General features: G+C 42.3%; 1 protein-coding gene across 1 annotated transcript; it reads left to right on the top strand.

Annotated features, from left to right (window-relative positions):
* Positions 1 to 3479: 3479 nt before the first annotated feature.
* Positions 3480 to 22595, top strand: IL18RAP (interleukin 18 receptor accessory protein). Its single transcript, XM_074983263.1, has 10 exons — positions 3480 to 3549; positions 6126 to 6396; positions 6619 to 6793; positions 8849 to 9023; positions 9564 to 9632; positions 9903 to 10020; positions 13013 to 13167; positions 16743 to 16880; positions 20488 to 20658; positions 22141 to 22595. The coding sequence occupies exons 1-10, from the start codon at positions 3480 to 3482 to the stop codon at positions 22593 to 22595; spliced, it is 1797 nt and encodes a 598-aa protein (XP_074839364.1).
* Positions 22596 to 24052: the final 1457 nt, after the last annotated feature.

Below are 24052 nucleotides of genomic sequence, written 5' to 3'. Positions count from 1 at the left end.
ACTTGTATGCTGCACTTTCTGCACTTTCTTCAAAATTAATCTACTATATATTTAAGAGTGTACCTGTCTGCTGTCTGTCTGGCATGGTACATTTGTTCCAGAGCTCCTCTTAAACCGTAAGAGCTATGACCACAAAGGTCAGGATTTGGATTGGATTGTGCTTGGAAAGTGAGAAATGCCTGAAATCACAGGATTTTCCAGCCCTGCTGTAAAAGGATGGGGTTTCTGGGCACAGCTAGAGAAATCAATCCAGGGTACCTTTGCTTACAATCCAGCCACTTACAGCTCTAGACTGTGATTGCCTTCTCACAAAGGCAAATCTAACTGGCCACAACAGCATCTCTGCCAGCCCCACTGGCCAGCCAGAAGCCACACAAGCAAATCCACAGACTTCCCAGCTGCTATACCAGCCCAGACCAACAACCACCAACTTGAGGTAACAGACTCTTAAGCCTGTTTCACCCAACACCACACAGATTCTTCCAGACCCCAAAGGGCCCATCCCCAGATCCCAATCAACATATACTTGGATCTTACCCAAACAGCACATTCACCATTTCTTTAGATCTAATATCTAAGTATTTATTAATAAAAAAAAAAAAAAGAGAGCGAGATCAGGGTTGGAGAGAAGAATTGTTAAAGCATTACTTTACATACCTCAGTCATAACTACTCATGCAGGCCAGCGATGTTATTTGCTGATTCTTGAAAGTCTCTGAAAGTTCATTTCAGGTTACATAGATTCAATTATGAAAGGGCTATAGATCTGGCCTTCTGCGGTCCACATGCTGGCACATGGATCTGTGGGGACCAAAAGACAAAGGATCCAAGACGGACACTGTTAAGTCCACAGCATGGCTTTCTCTTGTGTTGTCTCTTTCCTCCTAAGTTCAGAGACAAAGCCCTTTCTTCTCCCCATAGTCCCTTGAGGGTCCGCTCCCACCTGACTCAGGTGGGCAGTTGTGGCAAAATGCCATTGGATGAATCTCAGGAGGCAGTCTCAAATTTCTGAAATGGACTTGTTCCTTTGTTTCAATTCAGGTCATTCGACCAATGGGCTGCATCCCATTGAAATGTCCCAAGCATCTGGAATATGGATTTGGTGTCTGAGCACCTGGTTTCCACCCTATTGTTCAGCCCAGTGTCCTGGCTGGGGCTGACTTCACACCTCCTATTGTGATGCTTATCACTTGAAACATTTTCTAACACAGGTACATGGCTAAAATCTATAACTTGACCTACATACATGCTATGGACATGTGAGTAGCATACATAGAGTCAGGGCATCATCAGCTGTCCTTATACACCTCACACAGCCCCTCTGGCACAATATTTTGGGCCAATAGCCACAGTGGGCATTAAAATGGCTTCCAGACCTAATATAAAAATCTGGTCACATGACACCCGCCGCAGCCAGCTCATGCTGGGGCCACTGCAGCCCGGCCCTGATCTACTTCTGGCCCCCTAGACATCAGCCCCTGACAGGTGCGGGGCTGGAAGCCACAGCCCAAACCAGTCCCCCAACCCAGGGATAGACAGGAAGACAGGAGCCAAAGTCTAAACCAGGACCCCCTCTGAGTACAGGTGGGGAGCTTGAAGCCATGGCCTGATCTGGCCCCCCCAACCGAAGAACAGGTGAGTGGGGCTGGGAGCCATGGCTCAAAACAGCCCCCTGCCCTCTGAGAACAGGCATGGGGAGCCAGATTCCATAGCCTCTCCCTCCCTGGAGAAAGGCGGGGGCTGGGAGCAGGAAGAAAGACTGTTAAGGACTTGAGCAACACCGGGTGTGTCTCCTGTACAGCATAAGGCACAGCCCACTGTCAATAAGAGGAAGCCCTGCCTCCTGATTCAGCCTAGCCCAAGATCCCCAGAACAGCTGCTTCATGATCCTATTAAAATCCAGGAGAAATGGGCAGGATGACCAAGAACCAATTCTGTATCAAAACAGAGGCAGGAAATGAGGCATATTTGTCAGAAATAAAGACAAAGCGGCGACCCTGTTTAGTTGCTGGTAAGTGGCTGCAGCACATCTGTCTACATTGAATAGTTTCCCCCTAGGCTGCAAAATGGGAGTATGTTCATTAATTCCAGTGATGTAAAATAAACTGGGTGAAGTACATCCCTCTTCTTGTGTGAGTGGGACCTGATTTGCATAATATACCCACAGATCAAAAAACTCACCCAGGGATTTTCCTTCAGTGTGAGTCAGAGCTTGTTACCTAGCTTTGCAAGTGCGGTGTCACTTTATGGAATGATGAAGGGGTCGAAAAGAATTTATATGAACAAAGTTCACATGATTCAAGTGTAGCTACCACACATGATATTTAATCAATCTTAGTGAGAAGCTGAATAGCTCAGTTCAAGCCTTGTGTGATGCCTAGACACCACAGAGGGACACACCATATATCTACTTAGAACTTTTTTGTTGCTAATGAAGAAGGACATAATGATTGTCCTGGATGTCACACTAAGATGGTTTGCCTGGTGGAATTATAGCCAGGACCGTGGTGGGATTATTGGCTGTACTGCCAACACACTTTGAGAATATTTGTTTGGTTTATTTTAACATTGAATCTGCAATGGCTATTGCAAGACCTATCTTCCTGCTGCAAATCTGTGCTGTTTTGTAGGTGTAGATAGCTTTGCTGCCTGGAAGGCTGTGCAAACTCATAGACAGGAATTACCCTGGGAAGGTATCTAAATTAATTTACACACCGAAAGATCATTTTATCAATCATCTAAATCCTTGAGTATGTAAGTGAAATGGGAATTTAATTTGCACGTTGGAGTAATTCTAGCAAAACTGTGGTCTAAATCCTTTTGGTAGAAGTTGGACAGGAGGTGGGGCTCACTGAAACAGAATGTGGTTTATTCATATTGGAAGCTGCTCTCATGTAGCAGTGATGAAAGCAGGTGTAACCCAAAGATCATAGCCTACCTACATTGTTGGAAACTGACATAACCGAATTAACTTCAGTGGAGCTACAATGGTTTATAACAGCTGAAGATCTGCCTTAAAAGTGTATAATTAGTACCTAATTCACCCTTTTGGGGGCATTATCAGGTGAACAGCATGCACAAATGCTTCTGAAAAATCTGGCTCTGCATTTATCACTGCCTATAGAGCTTGTTTTAAGTACAGCTTGCAAAATGTATATATGAGCCACCATGTTTTTGCACAAAATGCTCTGTCTGCTTGATAAATATGTGGCACATACCAATTTTCAAAAAGATACCCTCTTAGGGGAAATGCTGTTTACTATTTTTATGCTGAACTTGAGTGCACCATGTGGAACAGCTTACCTTTTTCCCACTACAGTGTTGTGTGGACTTTAAGTTAAGATAAAGGCTCTTTTCTTCCTTTCCAGCAAAGAAGGTGACGCTGACGGAAACCTTCTCTCATCGACTGTTCCACAGTACTCCACAGGCCAGTTAAGAACACATTTTTCCAGAAGGAGCGAAATTTGGAAAGAAAAAAAAATGTTTACTTTTTGGTGGATCCTGCTATGGTTTATCCAGCAAGCAGAAGTTAGAGCGTTTGATCTGACAGGTAAGAGATTGTTTCATGCCTTACTGGAAATATTTTAAAAAGATTAAAATGTTTTATAGTCTGGTAAAAAATATACACATCACCATCACTTCATGAATTTTCACTGGTTCTGTGCAAGATTTTCTTGTGAATTATAATTGTTGTGAATTTTTAGTTAAACACCGATGATGCGCTTAGGACAGTATAAAATACAAAATTCATGGTTTCAGAGTTAAAACTGAAGGGAATGGGCATTTCATTATAATAGAAAAATAAAAACTAGACTTTTGAGAGCCTAGTGGAATAAATTCATTGCAGCTATAACGCCACCAAATAATACCTCAGGAATACATGACTTTCTTGCCACAGATTTTTCTCCCTTTCTTTATCTCTCAGTAGTGTAACGCCTTCGCTTGGCTTGAATTGCCCTTCTTTTTTTTTTTGGCTGCGGGGTGTCTCATGGTACTACGTATTTGTGGAATTTCACAGAGCTCTAATAAATTTTTCTCGGGAAAGCTGCTGAGTGCCAGATGTGATTCCTTTGATATCTTCATCTAAGTGCAAGCATTGCTTCAGCAAAACAAACAAACAAACCAAAATACACTTCTGGTAGAGGTGTTCTCATACTGTCCTGGAATGCCTTTACAAGATTTGTGCCTCATACCACTTAAGTGTTTTGGTTTTTTTTGCAATATCAACCCTGTTCTTGAAGTTTCGGTCAGCAGAGCTTGCATCTTGCTCAGGCTTCACTTTGCTTTATATTAACAAATTCTTAGTTGTTTCTTTAGTCGAAGCCTTAGGCCTCAGGCCAGGCCTCTAATTTACAGCCTTATGTTGTCAGGACTGCTTCCTACTATATACAGCAGGACAAACGGACAAAGGAGAATGGATTGTTGAGAGAAGTTGGATATGGAAGGCTGCCATTGTCATATGCAGTCTAAAGACAATGGCAGGGTATCAGACAAGTATACAGATCACACAATGATAATACTTCAGATATATTTGACACCTCTTAGAATATAAAGATCTTTCAAGGCATAGTTTTTATTAGCGTTGCTGCAACATAGGTGAATATTATCTCCATTTTGCATATGAGAAAACAGAAATATAGAGAGACTGCTTGCCCGAGATCATATACCTAACTCAGTAGCAGAGCTTGCATAAAACATTTTCTTTATGCTAACGCTCTACACACGTCTCCCAGATGTCTTTGTGAAGTGAAATTTAGTTAATTAACTTTGGTAGTAAACATAAAAATAAAGGTGCTTAGAGATAGGTCTGCATTTGAATCATGATAATGCATCTACAGCAAAGGCTAGCACCATACCAGGACAGACCTGGACTGTGGAGTACTTTATATTTATTAATGTACACAGGTTAAATCAAACAAGTTGCATCATAGTAGTTCAAATTTAAAGACATGTGGCCAGATCCTCAGCTTATGGAAACAGTGTTGTCATCAACTGAGATATACTAGTTTACACAAATTGGAAGTTTTTGGTTCTCAGAGCCCAATCCAACTGCGATTGAAGCCAATGGAAAGTCTGTTTGTTGCAATGGGAGATAACTCAGACCTATAAAGCCCAGACAGTCATTATTAATTTATATTTATGAACTGTTACAAGGATAAATTTTCAAAGGCAACTGGTCTGGTTGTAGCTGTGTTGGTCTCTGGGTATCGGAGAGAAAAGATGGGTGAGCTAATATCTTTTATTGGACAGCTGCTGTTGGCAGACGATATCAGCTTTCAAGATACACACAGCTCTTCTTTGTGGTGGGTGGGTGTCATATCCCAGTCTCCAGCCTGAGTGAGGACATCTGCATCACTCTGTTCACCCCTGTAGTGCAAGCCCCACGAGTCCGAGTCAACTGATTGAGACACACTGCTAAAATTTTAATTTTCAGTGTAGACACATTGTAAGAGACCTTATGAGTTGGAAAGATGCTACTTCCAGGCTCCATCCAAAATGATCAGACGTTCTTCAACAACTACGAATCTAAAGACCATAAAGATGCTAAACTGTTAAAAGGTCACTCTCGAGACAGAGAGGCAGAAGGCGGTTGCCTGAGTGGTAGACACAGAGACTATGTCTACACTAGAGCAATCTGTCAACAGAAGTTTCTGTCGGACGATATCTTCTGACAAAACTTCTGTTGACAGATCATGGACAGACCACCAAGCAGAGCAAAACAGCAATCTGCTCCATCACCAGAGAGCAGCTGGACTGTCTGGCCGCTCTCTTGACAAACCAGCCAACCAGAAGCACGGCAGGCAGGGCTGCCCAGTGTCCCAGAAGCCCTCTCTGTCGACAGAGGGTCCCCTGGAATGTCCAGACCGGCTTTCTTTCAACAGAATCTGTCAACAGAGACGTTCTGCCTCATGGGGAAGCAGCAGACCACTGTCAACAATAGTGCCACATTCTGTCGATTTACTGTTGATGGAACACCTTGGAAATATGGATGCTCTCTGGGTTTTATTGACAAAATGCCAGTTTTGTTGGCAAAACGCTCTAGCGTAGATGTAGGTAGAGACTCATTCTGTTGACCATTGTCCTCTCTGTCCCTTTGCACTGATGTGTGTGTTGCCTGCTTTTCAGAGTGTCTTCATAAAAGATCGGGAAGGCTATACCGTGCAATTAATAATGAGGAGTTTATCTTGGAATGTGTTTTACCATCCCGAAACCGGACCCACATATTCAACAGCTCATTTCTATATAAGAGCAAAGTGCTGTGGTTTTGGCAACAAAAACCTGGAGAATCACTGAAGACTATCAACAATGAAAGCACTAACCCTACTCAGGAAGGGAATGCACTTTGGTTTAGGCCAATAGGGATTAATGCTACTGGAATATATATCTGTGTGATAAGGTATGTCAGGGTGTAAAAAGAATGTCCTTGATAGCTGAAAATCACAGGATCATGCAAATGTTGGAAGGTCAAGAGGTCATCTAGTCTATCCCCCTGCATTTAGACCATCCCTCACAGAAATCTGTCCATTCTGTTCTTAAAAACCTCCATGGTACTATTCTTCCTGTGCTCTGATATGTTGATTGTTTTAATTTTACCTTGGTTTCTTTCTGTCTTGCACAGGGAAGAAATCACATGCCTCAAAAACACCGTTGAGGTTCAAGCAAACAACAATGCCAGTTGTTTAGATAATGGCAAAAATGACCTGTCTCTTCTCAATGAAATGGGACATTCAATTTCCTGTCCTGGGATACACTGTTACAATCGTTCACAAAGGTCGCCAGTGACGTGGTACAAGGTAACAGTCACTATGTTCCAAGCATGTGCAAAATCAATTTTAGGCTGTATTTGCACACAATGTACACTGAAGCAAATGAAAATTGTGCAAAACTCCCTGAAGGGAATATTTTGGAGATTTTCAGTGACAGCTGGGATGGAAATGGAACTTATGGGGAATAATTGCTCTAGAATGGACCAAGAAGCAAACAATCTAATATTCCCATGAAATAAAATGCCAGGTGGGTCAAAACATCTTGTTTCTATAAAATTGAGGCATATCTACTGGTTTCAACCCCTTAAAACATTTATATTTTAATAAATTAAAATATATGAAGATTTCATTTTCAAAAGTTAGTTAAAATTAAATATCAAAATGTTCTGTTTTAAAAAGTTTGCTAATGCAACATTTATTTACTAAACAAGATTTCATCAAAATTAGTCTTATTCAAAAAGTTTCCATTGAGCTGAAAATGGCATTTTCTTGAAAAATGTTTTGCTGAAAAATTTCTAACCAGTATTATTTATAATTGCCATTAAAACTGGAAACTGGCTCCAAGCTAAAATTTGTCAGACAAGGAAGGGACGTTCTCTCTTTTTTTCAGTTTTAAAAATTTGATCAGTTCTGTCTAAAGTTAATGGAAATTACTAGTTTAGATATTTCCTTACGTTCATCATCATCATCAACAACAATGGGCCCAGCACCAGTTGGCGTCCGATGCCTCCCTCACTATTTCCTTCCATCTTTCCCTGTCCAGTGCAGAGTGGCTTAGTTTCTGTAGACTAGCTCCACACCAATTTATTACATCATCTATCCATTCTCTGAGGGGTCTGCCTCTCCTAGTCAAACCATCTATTATGCTGAATACTAGGGTGAGGTTATACCAATTACGTAGTCAAGTCAACTTCCTAAACAGACCTACCTGCTATGCAGCAATAACTCTGGATAGATTGTACCAAACTATACATTTATAGCATCTAGTCTTCCAGCTCTATCTATATGTGAACCATTTTTTTAGCCGAAAGAACTAATGACCTTTTCTGTGAAAGATACACATCTTGTATGGGAAATTTTCTTTTCTGGTTTCTTTCTGCACCAACTTTGAACTTCTTTTCTCTGTTCTCTTCTTCCTGATCCAAAGTCAACTGGAGTAAATTAGAGTCTTACCATTTACACTAAGGGGCCTTTAGTTGTTGAAAACCATTGATTGCTCTTTCTAGGGGATATGTGTGCGTATAAAGATGCTGAGAATGGCTGGACTTTTCAAAAGCACTTTGTGTTGCTCTGGGTTCATGGTGAAAGCAGTAGAAGTATTGCCAACCATAAGCACTCAAAATTCATGAATCATATCTCAAGAAATAGTGAGATTTCTTTTTGCAGGTTACAATTGTTAAATAAAAGTTTTCCTTTTATTTGCCTTCTAGTTTCTAAGTCTTCAGGTCCCACTTCATTCATGAATGATAGAAACTTTTCTTTTTTTCCGAAAATGAAGGCGAGATGCTCTTGTAACCAACTGCCATCACAAGCTATGGTTCACAAAAAAACAAACAAACAAAAAAACACCAGCAACACACACAAGCCCACATCAAATCTCATGAGACTCATATAAGAGACACTACTACACGTTGAACCTCTCTTGTCCAGCACTCTTGGGACCTGACTGGTGCTGGACAAGAGAATTTGCTGGGCCATGGGAGGTCAATATTGTTTAGCACATTCCCAACACTTTCACTGCTTTCTGGGATCTTAGGAGATATTTAGGTGTAAATTACAGCTAAATAACAGCACAGAATGCTGAGAACCAGGATGGGTGGCTGTCAACAAACTTTTACAGGATGGCAGCAAACTTGGCCACACTTGTGATAAGTGGTCATCCAGCTCACTGCAGTCATGGGGGATTTTGGATGTTGCCAGATGAGAGAGTTCCAGATTAGAGAGATGCGACCTGTATTGACATCAGTGGGTGCAGAATTAGGTCAGCATTCCGCTCTCTTGAAAATCCCACTCTAAGATTTTAAAAGATAATTAGTAGCAAAGAAAAACATCTAATTGTTTAATTTTCCTGTCTTTTGTTAGAATGGAATTCAAGTAGTGCTTCGGGAGTTTAGACCTGGCCTAAAACTTCAGGATGATGAAATCCTCTTGGTTCCTGTTTATAAGCAAGATGCTGGTATTTACATATGTGATTACGTTTTATTTGACAATGGTACCCAGTGGACAATGAGACGAGTATTTAGAGTAAAAATCATTGGTAAGTAATATGTGAACTAAGAATAGAAAAAATATCTGTAGTAACAACTTATTTTTTGTCTATACCCTTGCACAGATTTCTCTTCAGCACTATTTTCCTTTCTGCTCACATTCTGGAAGTCTTGGTTTGTCATGCCTGGTTCTGCTCCTGTTTACTTCTCTGGCTGATTCTTCAGAGACATTTAGTGGGCTGTCATCTCCCTCCACTATGCAGCAAACCATTGGCCTGCCAGCCTGAGGTCCCATTTAAAAAAATGGGTATATTTGTGAGGAATGATCAGACAGGCCATCAGGCTAAACATTATTAAAGTCCCCATCTGAAGCCCATTGAAGTCAAGCGAGAGATTGCCACTGACTTCAATGGGCTTTGTATTGAGTGTTCATTGTTCAGTAATATATAATAGACTGTCTGTAACCTAGAATAATCAATAGCTATCTTGGACCTAGTTCCATCTTGGGTTTGCCTTAGGCTAAGATGCTATGACAAGCTTTTTACTATAAATAATATAGTTTTTATCAGTTATACTATTTTGTATTGCAGCACAGAACACTGTCCACATGCCAAACATTTTGTATCCCAGTGGGGTGAAGGCCCTGGAAGTAGAGCTTGGTAAGTGGGAATGTTTTGAGTTTCTTCTTTTGGCCTGGAAGGACAGGAAAATTTAATGGAGTATTGATATATCACTGGATGATAGAAACAACTTTCAAGACATGCATGACTCTTAGATCAATATATCAGATGACATACAGGCAGTGCATGCCTTTGTGGGCATCAGGGAGGAGAAGTTCATGTCAACCTAGCAATCCCTTCCCACATTCATTAGGAGAGAGATTTTCCAATGACTTCTGTAAATAGTGTTTCTATGTTTCCTTTGGACAGGAAAACCTCTAAAAATGGAATGCAAAGTATTATTTGGCTTTGAAAAGGATTTTGTGCCTGTGATAAGCTGGTACAGAGACAACACAGAAAGTAAAAGTGAGCTGCTCGTGTCAACACGGTAAGGGGAAAAAACAACCAAACAGGAAAAAAAACCTGAGCTCGGCTATAGTACATGCAAACTTGGAGTCTTCAGTATTGCCTACATTTGATGTTCTGTCTCCTCACCTTAAGACACAGGAACATCACTTACACAATAACAGGTGACATTAAGAAAAGTCCACTCAGGATTTTTAGACACACAATTTATGTGCTAATGTGTATGACACGCACACAATCTTCTTTCTAATGTACATGTTTACATGTTAACAGTCTACAACGTGTGTATGAATGAGGTACATGTGCAGACACTTACGTACAAATAAGTATGTTAAAAGATTAGGACTGTTCAGTAGAGCATTCAAAAATAAACAAGTACTAGGGTTGGGCTATTCATGCAATGCCAGTTCTACTCTCTTCTGCATGTGAATTCATATATGCAGAAATACAGTCTTTATTTCAGACTCCTACATGGGATATCAGCACAGGTTGGAATTTTTAGATTCACCACACATAGCTCCACTACTAGAGCTAATGGAGAACCTGAAAGCAGTAATAGGTTGTCATTGTTTCTGTGGACCAGCACTGGTGGAGGGTGTGGCACACACTTTACCTGTGGGTACTTGCTGACAGCAGAGAAATGGTGAGACTCAGGAATTCTGGGGTCCAATACAGGGCCCAGAGGAGAGTGGTTAAAGACTCTTCTGCTTGTTTTTCCCCAAGCTTAATCCTGTCCCCTGTATCCCAGCCAACTTGTCCTGGTCCTGTTTCCTTGTCCCAGTCCCAGTATCCCTGTCCAGCCTGTCCTGTTTTCCCTCTCTGGGCTCCCCATCAGATTTCCCCACACACAAAAGCTGATCGCTCTGTAGATCTGCTGTTGACAGAAAGCAGCCAGACTTCCTGGCTGTTCTTTCAACAGAACACCCAACTGGAAACACAGCAGATAGGATGGTCTGGTAACCTGGCAGCCCTGTCTGTTGACAGAGGGCCCCCCAGAGTGTCCACACTGGCTTTTTTTGTTGACAGAATGTCAAGAAAGGCATTCTGCCTTGTGAGGGAGAGGCAGAAGCCTGTTGATGAAAGTGCCAAGTTCTGTTGACAGTATGGTGACAGAGTGTATTTTAGTGTGGATGCTCCACAGATATTGCCAACAAAACACCTGAGAGTGCATGATTTCACCAGGTGAAACGGCACTTGCATGAATGTCACCTCAGCTGAAATGCTAAGTGAAATTTCAGGCTGTGGCACCAGATGGTCTGAACCAAAGTAAGAATGAAATTTTATAAAGCAAGTCCCACTAGTTTTTATTTTTCTCTGTTCAGGTGACCTCATTTGGTGGTTGGGAGATAACCATGAGCTATGCGATATGATTCTTTATAGTGTCTTGCAGCACCTGAGAATTTTGTTGGCATCATATTATTTAAAGATCTATCAGTGCAAAATCTTGGGGCCTAATGAAGAAAAGTTGGGCCACATAAGAAAAGCAGGATTGTGTGAGAGGGCTATGGCAAGATCCCCCATCATTGCTATAGAGTTTGATTTTTAAGGCTGCAGTTCAGTTAGGTACTTAGGTAGGTGCCTAACTTTGAGTGCATGTTAATGGGACATGCCTAACTTTAAGCACGTGCTTAGTCCCAACTTTTCTTCATTAGGCCCCACGAAAGAGTGGGACCCATAGGGGATCTAGTATACTGAAGGGTTTTCTCCTGGGGACTGTTCCAAAGCTGGGAGCATATTACCCATCCTATGGATCTGTGACAAGGTTGCAAAAGAAATATGATGTTCTTTGCTAAACTGAGGTCTGAGGATCGCTCGAGGGCACTTTTTAGCGCATTAGTGTCTTTGTATGATATCAGAACCAAATTGAAATTTCATACAAGAACATATTTCTTTTGCAATCTTGTCACAGATCCATAGGATGGGTAATATGCTCCCAGCTTTGGAAAAGTCCCTAGGAGAAATCCCTTCAGTATACTAGATCCCCTGTGGGTCCCGCTCTTTGTCTTTGGTAAGTCACATGACCTCCCTGCTTTCTTAGACTGTACCGCAGGGCCTTCAGTGCTCCTGTTTCACACCAGGAGTGCCATTCAGCAAGTTCAGCTGAGACAGACTCTTGACAGAGAGTTGTCCACTTTTTAGGCTTAATGCACCTCATTAAGCATTTGCAGTGACACCAGGCAGTGTTGTCAAAAACAGTCAGGTTTATTAGGTAACTGGAATGGAGGACAGGAAGGCTGTAGGTAAGTTAAAAAACAGAAGATTAAAGTGTAATCCATTCTGGTTAGCTCATAGCCTAGCCAAGATGTAGTGAAATCCTTGGTTTAAGATCTCTCTGACATTCTTCATTTGACTCCTGGTAAGAGCCCAGAATACTTCCATCAGTCAGCTCTTATTCCCCCATTTCACACCTCTCCAGTCCTTTGTCTGAGTGGGGAACATTGCTCAACCTCCCTGCTGAGAGGTGGGGAAATCTCAGTCTCACAAGGTTGTTGGTTAGTACCAGAGGGTTAGCTGTGTTAGTCTGTATTCCAACAAAACAAAACAGCAGAGCTGGAGCACTTTAAAGACAAACAAAATGATTTATTCAGTGATAAAGTGGATCTTAGGTTTATCCCACAAAAGGTCATCAACGAATAAATCATTTTGTTAGTCTTTAAAGTGCTCCATTTCTGTTATTTTGTAAGGTTGTAGGTTGTTACTTGTATCTCTCTGGGAAATTGGATTTTCCATTGTCTTCAAGTGCCCCATTGATTTGGGGACCTAGCCCCAGACGTCTAAATGATACCCACAACTCTGAGAGCAAACAGTCCTTTTTCACCTGCTGAGTAGCAATGGAGCATATGGGGAAAATTAGGCAAAAACTGGTGACTCCTTAAAAAAAAATCAAAATATTCTTATTCTTTCACGGGCATGAAAAGTAAATGAAAAGAATGTTATCACCTTTATTTGTACAGTCATGGACCTTTGTGACTTGTGTGAATAGAGTAGATGGATTATAATTTTTTTCTGTTTAGGGTTCATGTAGAAGAATTTGAAGGACAATCACATGTTCATGTTGCCACACTTATGGAAGTTACGGAAAGGGACCTCAACAGTGACTTCATCTGCTTTGCTCAGAATTCTGTGGGGAACTCAACAAGAGTGCTCAAGCTAAAAAGGAAGGAAAGAGGTAAATGCAGAAGAGGTCTACCATTGCTCATAATGAAATATATTTTTATTACTTTTTTGGGCCTATCTTGGAGTAGCTGGTCTCTGGGTATTCGTCTGGCACCGTCGATTTGTTTTTGTTATTTCTCCTGGTGGGTAATTCAGGTTTATGAATATTTGGTTAAGATCTTGTAGTTTTTGGTCTCTGTCAGTAGGATCAGAGCAAATGTGATTGGACCTAAGGGCTTGACTGTAAACAACGGATCTCGTTATGTGTGCAGGATGGAAGCTGGAAGCATGTAGGTAAGTATGGCAATCAGTGGGTTTCTGGTTCAGTGTGGTACCAATCAGGCCATCCTTGATTTGTACTGTAGTATCCAGGAAATGTATCTCTCGCGTGGAATAATCGAGGCATAAATTGATGGTGGGGTGCAGATTTTTATTTCTGACACTAATATGCTCGTCATCATCATTGTGCTCTAATGTTCAATCAGTTAGAGGGGTTCCTTGAAGTTGAATGGAAAAGGTTTCTTGTTGTTGTTGCTATTGAGGAGCCCAACATGGATGAATGATGGTCTGTATTGACTATGTGATAAGTTGTCCAGGATAATAAAAATGCTGGCTGGGGATGGCCATCTAGTGATGACACTGTCTAGTAAGAACATCTTCAGCAGCAATGTGGCCAAGATATCAATGAACTGTAGTAGCTAATGCCTCCAATCTTGTGTACCCAAGACAGTTTTGAATGTCTTCCATTCCACAACACAAGCGCTAGATTTGCATCAGACATCTTCCTCAATGGAAAATGACTGAAAATGAGGAAAAACCCATCTACATTGGTGTCCTGCTGGGATACTCTTTTGACTTTCTACTACCATCTAAAAAGACTTTTTTCATAGACAGGACCAGGAATAATTTCATCAGCAAATTAGCAAGTTTGGTCTGGGGCTCAGGTGCACAGACACTTTTCATGTCAGCTCTTCCTCAGGGAACACTGTGCCCTTGTGTGGTGGTGTTTGCCTCACACTAAATTGGTCAATGTTGAATTGAATTAGACTGTACCTGCACCCCACTTCTATTCCACGACTACCAGTTCTGAGCAACAGAGCAGAGCTGCATGGCAGGACTGGGATCCCACAGATCCCATAGAAGCCATTGCCATTGTAGTGGGAGCATATAAAATGTACTTTGTTGCGGCTGGGATTGGGTGGGCAAAAACCAAATCAAACAAACGAAAGGCTAGTATTTTGTGGGAAAACACTTAAAATTTTTCATGCTTCACTTTAAGCAAAGGATAGAAAGATTTAATGCCTATTATAACCAGAGTTAAAGTGTTTTACATGGCTTAAGCAAGATTTATTTTATATATAGTTACAGGGCCAGGCCAGGAGACCCCATTTGCAAGAGTGGAAGACAGCTCAGGATACAGCCTGGGCTAGGGGACTAGGGACAGAAGAGGAAGAGCTAGTTAAGCTCCCAAGTGGAGGCAATAGATAGTGGGGGGCAGTTGATCTCTCAGGGCCAGGTGATCTCACTGGCTTGCTGACAGGGTTTTTAAAAAGTGGTCCCAGTTAGGGGAGAGAGTGAGGGGGTGGTGTACAAGGTAAGAAGGTGGAGGAGGCTGAGATAAGAGGAGAAGACAGATAAGGAGAGCAGGCAGCATTTACAAAAGACAGCAGCAGGAAGAGGGAGTAACCGAATGGGAGAGTGCCTGGGCTCCCTTCCCCCCAGCGAGACTGAAGCCCTGACCCTGGCAAAGGGGGAAAGGGCTGACCAGCCAGCCAGCATGGTAGAGGCGGATGCAGCCTAACCCCTCCAGCCAAAGGGAGAAGCGTGGGGTCACTAACAACACAGGGGGGCATCCTGCCACAATACACACCCCCCAAATGTGTGTTGGGTTTTTTGTTGGGTTGTTTAATAGAAGCAGAGGGGAATCTGTCTCTCTAGTGGGATTTGCGGGATCTAAGGTTTATATGGGTGGGAGTGGGATAAAAGCGCTAGGAACAATGAGGGAGAGTCTGGGTGTGGGAGTGGTACTGCAGGGCAGGACAGGAGCACTCCTGCACAGGGAGCTACAACATAGCTCCTCTTCACATTCACCACAGAATCTGCAGCCAGACTGGAGGAAAAGCTAGGTGCCTATCCAGGTCTCCCACTGCACACAGACATTTTCAGTCACCCCAGAGCACAACTGACGTCGAGGAATCTGTTGCAGATTCAGCTGCCAGATTGGAATCTGTGACCAGCAGCCCAGTCACACAAAAGAAGTTTGGAAAGGTTTTGCACGGTATTGATCCAGAACCTTTGGTCCTGGGATTTGACCTACCACATCATCTTTGGATTCTCCTGATCAGGTTGCAAGTTGGTCAAGGAATATGTACAGCCAGCCCCTTCACATGCAGCCTGTGAGATGACCTGCTTTGTCCATGTGCCTTCTGTTAGTCAATGCCACATGTTGTCAACGAGTGTCAGGGGACTAGATTTCATTAGATGGCATTAGGGTCCCTCCGATGATGAAGCTGCTGGGGAGTGGCTTGACAAGCACTGCAAACGCTAGAAGAATCCTCGGTGTGCACTTCTCATGGAAATGATCATAAGTGTCATGAATTTTTGTAGCCTTTTTTTTTTCAGCACAGGCCGAGGACTGACTGAGTATGGGAACTGATTTATCCTTTTCTTTTGAAGGCGGTTCTGTTTCACAATGGGGGCATTTTGGTTGTAAAGAGTAGGAAAACCTCTCCATTCTGCACATTTCCTGTTTGGTGGATAACTTCAGCTTTTTCATTTCCTGGGCAGGCTGTTGGACAACTTTCAAGAATTTAAAATGCATGGTTCGCTATTTTCTAAGATGTCTAGAATTTTTCTGCACTACAGCACAGATCTTTTTCTTACTCTCTCAGTGAGACACCATATTATCTCATGAATTTCTGTACTAGGCCTGAATCACAATGTTCAGAACTGGACTTAGGGTATGTCTGTACTTACTAGAAGATTGACTTGATCGTGGTTGTTCTTCCACGGCTTGATTGAGCACGCCTAGTGGGGATGTGCTAAATCAAACCATCAGGGCTCTAGTATCAACTGTGGTACTCCTCACTGTCACAAGGAGTAAGGGAGGGCAACGGGAGAGTTTCTTCCATCAACCTCCTATTGTCGGGGGCTGCAGGAAAAGGTGGGCTATGATAGCTTGGTGGTTTGTGCATTGGCCTGCTAAGCCTAGAGTTGTGAGTTCAATCCTTGTGAAGGCCATTTAGGGATTGGGGCAAATGGGTATCAAGGAGGGTGCTTAGCCCTGGTAAGAGGGCAGGGCACTGGACTAGATGAGGTCCCCTCCAGTTCCAGGAGGTGTGTGTGAAGGTGCTACCTATTCTAGTGAACGAATTGTTATAGCTGGAGTTGTGTATCTTTAGCTGACCTTTGAACATAGTGTAGACCTGGCCTTAGATCCCATCTCACATTTCCTTATCATTTGACAGGTGGGCAGGCAATGATCTTGTCAGCCAGCTTAGTTTCCATTCCTGGTATTAACATTTCTTGTAAATGTCAGTATTATTTTGGAAACACTGAACTTTAATAGCAGCAATTTTGTTTTAACAGCACTTTTCAAGTACATATTACCTGGTGCTATTGCAGTTCTCGTTGGACTCCTGGTTGGCAGTGCTCTTGTTTACTGGCACTGGATTGAAATAGTGCTGATGTATCGAAATTACTTGGCCAGGGATGAAACTATAGAAGGTAAACAAAATAGAACTGTGATCATGGTTATTTTACTTCAACTTTTTTATCATTATGTGAAATGTTTGTTAATTTATTTTAATGGGTTAACTCACATTAGGGCTTTAACTAAAGGCTTCTGAAGCCAGTGGTTGACTTTCACTGAGTTCAGTGGTCTTTGATTCCAGAGCTTAGAGAAGGTGGAATGCATGGGGCAGGACATATTTACTGACTGAACTCTTACAATGAACCGTTTACGACATCAATAATTTGACCAGAGAAAATCAGATTCGGAGACAGAAGTTAGACAAAACCCTGTGGACAGAGGAGTGAGGTGTTTCCATTATTTTAAAAAAGAAGTTCTCACTCAGCCTGTGATTAAAGCCTATGATCAGAGGTGCATGTGCTTGCAGGCAGTTGATTGAGGAAATGGAGACATCCAATCATTTATTTTCCTATTTAATCAACCTGGTTTCTCACCGTTTCCATAGCAATTTCGCCAGGCTGTGTCTCCCAGGTGCTAAATTCTGTACAAATAAATAGGAAGTGGCTACCCCAGCTCCATATTGCTTACAAAACCTGGAGGGGTGGAGCAGTCTAGTGGTTTCTACCTGCAAGATCTTTTTCTGAAACACATCTGGCTCTTGATGCAAGCAGCTATATTCAAAAAGCAATTAACAAATTACTATTAGCGCATCCCACACCTGGCATAAGGAGGTGTTGATTCTTCCCAGAAAGATAAAGCACCATTTATTCATGTGGTTATTGACTGTCTGTTCCAAATGTCTCTCACAATCCCTACCCCCTTCCTTCCCTGCTTTGCAGGCTGTCCTTCCCTCTTCCTGTTCTTACCATCCCTGTGCTTACTGACCCTCCCTTCACTGTCTCCTTTCCTTTCTTTTGTCTCTTATTTAACTAATTCTGGTCTCCACAATGCTTAAAACCGTCCACACGATTGCAGCACTAATGTGATGTTTCCCAGCTGTCAGCCTGGTCACTTTGCTTGTACCTTACATCTCTTCCCATCAACTCTTTGTTCGTCCATTTGGATTGTAAGCGCTCTGACCCAGAGACAGCTTGTAGGGTGCCTCACACAGTGTGACCCTGAGCTCAGTTGCTTCCTTAACAGTACCACCACCAGTAACAGAGAGGAAGCCGTGCTAGTCTATATACTATCAAAACAAAAAGCAGTCAAGTAGCACTTTAAAGACTAGAAAAATGGTTTATTAGGTGAGCTTTCATGGGACAGACCCACTTCTTCAGACCATAGCCAGACCAGAACAGACTCCATATTTAAGGCACAGAGAACCAAAAACAGTAAGCAAGGAGGACAAATCAGAAAAAGATAATCAAGAAGAGCAAATCAGAGAGTGGAGGGGTGGGGGGGAGGTCAAGAATTAGATTGAGTCGTCTGCATACTTGACAATCTAATTCTTGATCTTCCCCCCCACCCCTCCACTCTCTGATTTGCTCTTCTTGATTATCTTTTTCTGATTTGTCCTCCTTGCTTACTGTTTTTGGTTCTCTGTGCCTTAAATATGGAGTCTGTTCTGGTCTGGCTATGGTCTGAAGAAGTGGGTCTGTCCCACGAAAGCTCACCTAATAAACCATTTTTCTAGTCTTTAAAGTGCTACTTGACGGCTTTTTGTTTTGATATCACCAGTAATGATTTTGAGGACTGGTGTTTGTATAATATGGCTACAGTGACCTCCACTGGTAAAATGAGGAAATGCAAACTTCTAGTGCAAAGGATTCTTTAAGATTTATAAAGGGACCATAACTCAGCCTTCAAATCCATGAGTTGAAATGTGCGTGCCTACATTTTTTTTTGGTGCGCACTTTCTGGGACTTAAGTTTCTGAACATGCTACACTTAGAAGTAGTTGCACAAACTGTAATTACATGTACACATAGTTCTTTAGGGGCACTGACTGTGCCTCTCTTAGGACAAATGTAGACAGACAGAATATAATCAGAGATTAGCAATGATAACCTTTCTTACAGGGTAGATAATGCAAGGTGCTAAGCACACTGGCCTTAATTCAGTAAGGCACTTACATGCATGTTTAACTATCAGAATGTGAGTCATTCCACAGACAACAACGAAGCCAGCATCTTGCAGACTTGACCCCCTATACAGTACTTTTGCTCTGTGTACTAGGCAACACTGTTCACAGCTGTCCCAACGTCCATTACTTCCTTGCCCATTTTTAATTATTATCTTGTTCAAACTTTTATACCCTCCTAAGTTTGTTTCTAAATAGAAATACTGGTTACATTTTTATTTTTTAAATAAAAATGCATCTGTGTGTGCATTATAGCCAAAGACACATCCAAACTAGAACCCAGACTTTCTCAAAGCCTGGGAAAATCTGGATCCGGATTTGAAATCCACAGCTCAGGTCTCGCTGCAGTGGGGCAGAAGAACAACTTGGAAGCGGATCACTTCAACGTGTGACATGGTATTTGGATCTTGACCTGAACTTTGCATCCTTCCTGTGTCCATTTACAACAACATCTGCATTTTAATAGTATTATATGAAATAATGCGTGTGATTTTATGGCAACACGGTGTGCAAGAGAGATGGGCTTTTGCTTTCAATGAAATGCACAATATTTCAGAAGCAGCTTGTGCTTTGGGAAGTGCCATAGTTTCTCTTGAGTAGTATCACCGTTTGATGTGATAAGAATGAGACATAAATGTTGACTACTGCACAGAGCAAAATTTTTGACTCCATCACTACAATATGCAGTTTAATTGGAAAGGGACAGATATTCAAGTGGTCACAGAGCAAGAGATGTGACTTGTTTTCTGCATGCTTTTAGAAATTAAGCAAAGGGCCTAATTTGTCATCTCTTTGCATTTCATATGGTCATTTACAGAACAGTAGCATTTTGCCTTTGCATGTCTACAAAATCTGCAAGGCAATGGAGAAGCAGGACTGATCATGAAGTAACTGATTTGATTACATGATTTGACAGCTGTTTTTTCATAATCGAGTATATTCAGTTAAACATTTATATATCCTGAGTATGAGAATTTAGCATTATTCAAGGTGGTAGGCAATGTTTCCACTAAGTTTTTCCATTCATGGGTGGAATAAATTTGTTATTTGCATCGAGGCATGTGCAGATTTGAACCACCAATAAAAACACATGCTGCTGGTTATGGGTGCTCTGCTAATCAGCTGAGCAGTACCTGAATCTCTCCTGGATGGCTGCCCAAGTGCTCAGCTTGCATGGAACACTGGTGATAGGTACCTCAGAAAGAACTTAACTTCTTCAAGGGACAAATGGCCTTCAGCCACCTGAGATTGAGCAATAACAGGTCTGTGATGCCCTTGGATGTCTGGGGCTGCACACATACCTCACTGACTGGCTCAGCTTGTGTCTACCCTACACCGACAGGTGCAGGTAACCCATTGAACCCCATTCATGATGGGGATCGGGGATTGCAATTATTCCCCATGAACAAGGAATTCCCAGTAACTGCGGGTCATAAGCTCGCGTTAATTAAGTCCCTGCCCCTTTGTACACCAACTTCTTAGAGGGGCAAGTGGCATTCAGCCACCCAAGATTGATTAATTAGATTAAATGATCTGCAAAGTTTTAATTTTATTTTCTTTTAGATTGCAAAGAATTTGATGCATTTGTGTCCTATGCAAAACAAGACTCCTTTGGAAGTGATTCCACTTTTCGTAATGAGGAACAATTTGCTCTGGAGATCCTTCTGGAGGTGTTGGAAAACAAACATGGGTACAGATTGTGCCTTCTTGAAAGGGACGTTCTTCCAGGAGGAGGTAAGGTCTCACCTGACTTGTAGAATATATCAGGAGACACCTCTTTCCTGCAGTGGATTTTAATTTTCAAAAGTCTTATAAAAATGCCAAATATGTGATTTACTCATGGAAGTTCTACTCATTTCACTGAGTCGCAGCCCCTCGAGTCTCAGGCTATGTCTACACTGTCACCTGTGTTGGCAGAACTATTTGACCCTCACGTAATTTACACTGGCATAAGTGGTAGTGTGCACAGCACTGTGGCGGCAGGTGAACTTGTCACATCGTCATAGCTTACAGCGCTCATGGAGGGAGAGAGGGGGCTTTTTTGGTGATGGGAGAATTCTCTCCCATTGGCACAGAGAGCCTTCAACCAGAAGTGCTGGAATGATGGAGCTGTATCCGTGCAGTTATGACGCAGCCCTGCACATGTAGACAGGACCTAGTCATATAGAACATCCATGTGGTCACTGGGGACACATCAGGGATGGGGCAAAGGTCTTTTTCAACAGAGGACCACTACTCTTGTATAAGCATTTTTGTGCAAAGAGATTTGCTTGACAGTCAGGCTAAAGCTTGCCATGAATTTTCCAGTGGAATAGTTTGCCACTTGAAAATGCTGAATAGATGAAATCAAAAACTGTTTGATTTTTGTTAGAATTTTCAGTAGGAAATGATTTAACTGTTTCATTTTAGTAAGGTTAAAATAGTGCATTTTGACTTTCTCATTTTAACTTTTCTATATTTATGATATGCAAAAATCAAAATGTGTAGGCTTTTTATATATTATAAAGTATAAATATTACATGTGTTTATTGTTTTGGCCAGCTCCATTTATCTTTCACTCTAAGGAGGGAGTAAACTGTGTTAAAAATATGTGTGTGTCCATTGTCTTTCACTACTGAGTACCTGTGAAGAAGAAAACAGCAAACCAGAAGGCTCAGACCTTCGGTGGGATTCCAGGGACTGTGCAAGCGCAGCTAGGGAGGCCTGTGGAAGATGGTACTAGTTTCAGGGCCTACGTCATTGAATTGCAGGGTCCCCACTGCTGAGAGGGGTTTAGTTGATTGGAGATCTGCACGAGATTCCACGGACTTAGAGACCCAGAGCTAGGAACAGTACCTGAACTCTGCCTGGCATAGCAAACTAAGAGCATGTGGGGTTCAGCACTGACATCTCTGCACTATAAGCTGAGGAGCAACCGGAAGGGATGCTCAACTGTATCTCTGACTGCGGTTGTCAGAAAAAGGAAGATGTTAATCCAGGTGTCATTGCCAAATTAATTAGTACCGACTTTCTAAACACTTCTGTCATTTCAGCTGTGTTTTCTTCTTCTTATGATGTAAGTGCCATTGCTGGGTACTGTTGTTGCATTTTCCTCCAGTGGGGGCTGTATTTACTTGGTAGTTAATAAGATTCTATTTAATTTTTTAAAGTATTTTTGGTGCCTGTGGTTGAAAAACCCAACATGTCAGCTAGCACTAATCACTACTCTTTTTTCAGCTTACACAGATGATGTTGTAACGGCTATTAAAAAAAGCAGGCGAGTTATAATTATCTTGAGCCCTGGATACATCAATGGACCCAGCATCTTTGAACTGCAGGCAGCGGTGAACTGTGCATTGGAAGATAACATGATAAAACTGATTTTAATTAAGTACAGGTCATTCCAAGAGCCTGAGTCTTTACCTCCAATAGTGAAGAAAGCTCTTAAAATTTTGCCAGTGGTTACCTGGAAATCCTCTAACTCTTCCTCACCAAACAACCAATTCTGGAAATACATGCACTATCACATGCCAGTGAAGAATAACAGGAGGTTAGGAAAAAACAGTCTAAAGTTCTTTTCCAAGGGTTGTTTAGCATGGATGTCAATAGCGAAAAAGCCACGTGAAGAAATCAGGAATCTAAGAAAGGACGAGGTGATTGTAATGGACCTTCCAATATCTACTATCACCTGACCACAAATTTCAGGGCTTTTGTCTCATTGACAGCTCGTTCTAACAACAAGTCAAAAAAACCAAAAACAAAAAAACTTCCCATAATGTGACAACTGTAAAGTCTTTAGTAAAAGTAAGTGGGACTGGATGCACCTACGATATGTCTTTTATTGTTATATTTAATATTTATTATTTGCAGCAAAGTTGCAAGAGGGGAACTCAATTAGAATTTGGGCTCCATTGTAGTAGATGGGGTACAAAACTAAGACAAACAAGAACTTCTATTGTAATATATAATTAATAATATATATTATCAATATCATTTCTAAACAGAACACACCATGTACCTAGACTTTCCTGTGTGGAGGAAGTTAAGCATAAAGCAATGCAAATGGGACTTTCATTTGCTTACCTCTGCTGTATTAAGTCATTGATAAAACTCCCACTGATTGCGGCGGAAGCAGAATTATATCAAGGTTGAGCATTCTTGAAATTCCAACCCAGGACTCTTTAGTATGTGTTCTTCTGCCTTGATGCTGAAAGTAACAATTTATCCATTTGAAAGTCTGCGCTGTGTTTTCCTTTGATGTTTCTCTATTTTTCTTGAAAAACTACAATAAAAAATAACTCCAAAGGAATTTTGCAAAGTAACTTTTCCTATACAGCCCAGCAAGGCTATCCATACGGGTGCCAGTACTCCCCACCCAGGGGTGAGTGTGTGTGTGAACCCTGGGGGGGCAGGGCGGCTGATACTGTGGGGAAAGAGATTACCAACTCTCCTGGATTGCAGGAGTTAGCAACCTGAAGCAGGGCTGTCCGGGAGGCATGAGATGGAGGACCAGCAGGGAAAGTGCTGCTTCTCTCCAGCTGTCTGCTGTATGGCTGCCCCCTGCTGAGTCCTCCAGGCCGTGAAGGTTGCTTGCCTCCGCCTGATGAGTGTGGGCTGGGCACTGAGCTGGGGGGTGTGGGAACAGTCAGACTGGAGCAGAGCTGGGCTAGGGGTGGGACAGGCGGTCAGAGCCCATAGGCAGCATGCAATTGCATAGGGTACCATGGAATTAGGGGGAATTTGGAGCCCCAGATTTCATGGTGCCCTATGCAGCTGCATGTTTTGCTATTGATAGGCTAGTAAGGCCACAAACCAACATCCCTTTTATCAGTTACCCACCTACCTGCACCTCGGAACCCTCCTGTTCCATTTGAGCACACCCCCAAGTCAGGTCACAGGCCTCAAGGGGCTACCTTTCTCAAGTGCAATCATGCAGTTCTCTCACTCTCACACAGGGCCATGGACAGTTCTGCTGAAAGGGCCAAAAGAGCCAGCTGCCCTGAGGCCTGGCAATTCAAAAGGACCTGGGGCTCCCAGCCACTGCTACTGCTGGTGCAGCTCTGGGTGGCTCTGAGGGCTGCATGGGGCAGTAGGTGGCATGGCATGCTGTGGGCGGTGCTGAGAGCTGGCTGCCCCCAGCTCTGCCCCT

The sequence above is a fragment of the Carettochelys insculpta genome, chromosome 1 (genome assembly GCF_033958435.1).
Source record: "Carettochelys insculpta isolate YL-2023 chromosome 1, ASM3395843v1, whole genome shotgun sequence".
NCBI classification, from domain to species: Eukaryota; Metazoa; Chordata; order Testudines; family Carettochelyidae; genus Carettochelys; species Carettochelys insculpta.
Note: the sequence above shows the minus strand (reverse complement) of the source record. Positions and strands in the feature narration are given on the sequence as shown.

Excerpts from the sequence above, each read along its gene's own strand:
- IL18RAP (XM_074983263.1), top strand. The coding sequence starts at position 3,480 with ATGTTTACTTTTTGGTGGATCCTGCTATGGTTTATCCAGCAAGCAGAA. Across the intron at positions 10,021-13,012 it reads GAGCTGCTCGTGTCAACACG|GGTTCATGTAGAAGAATTTG; the intron begins GTAAGGGGAAAA and ends TTTTCTGTTTAG. Across the intron at positions 13,168-16,742 it reads GCTAAAAAGGAAGGAAAGAG|CACTTTTCAAGTACATATTA; the intron begins GTAAATGCAGAA and ends TTGTTTTAACAG.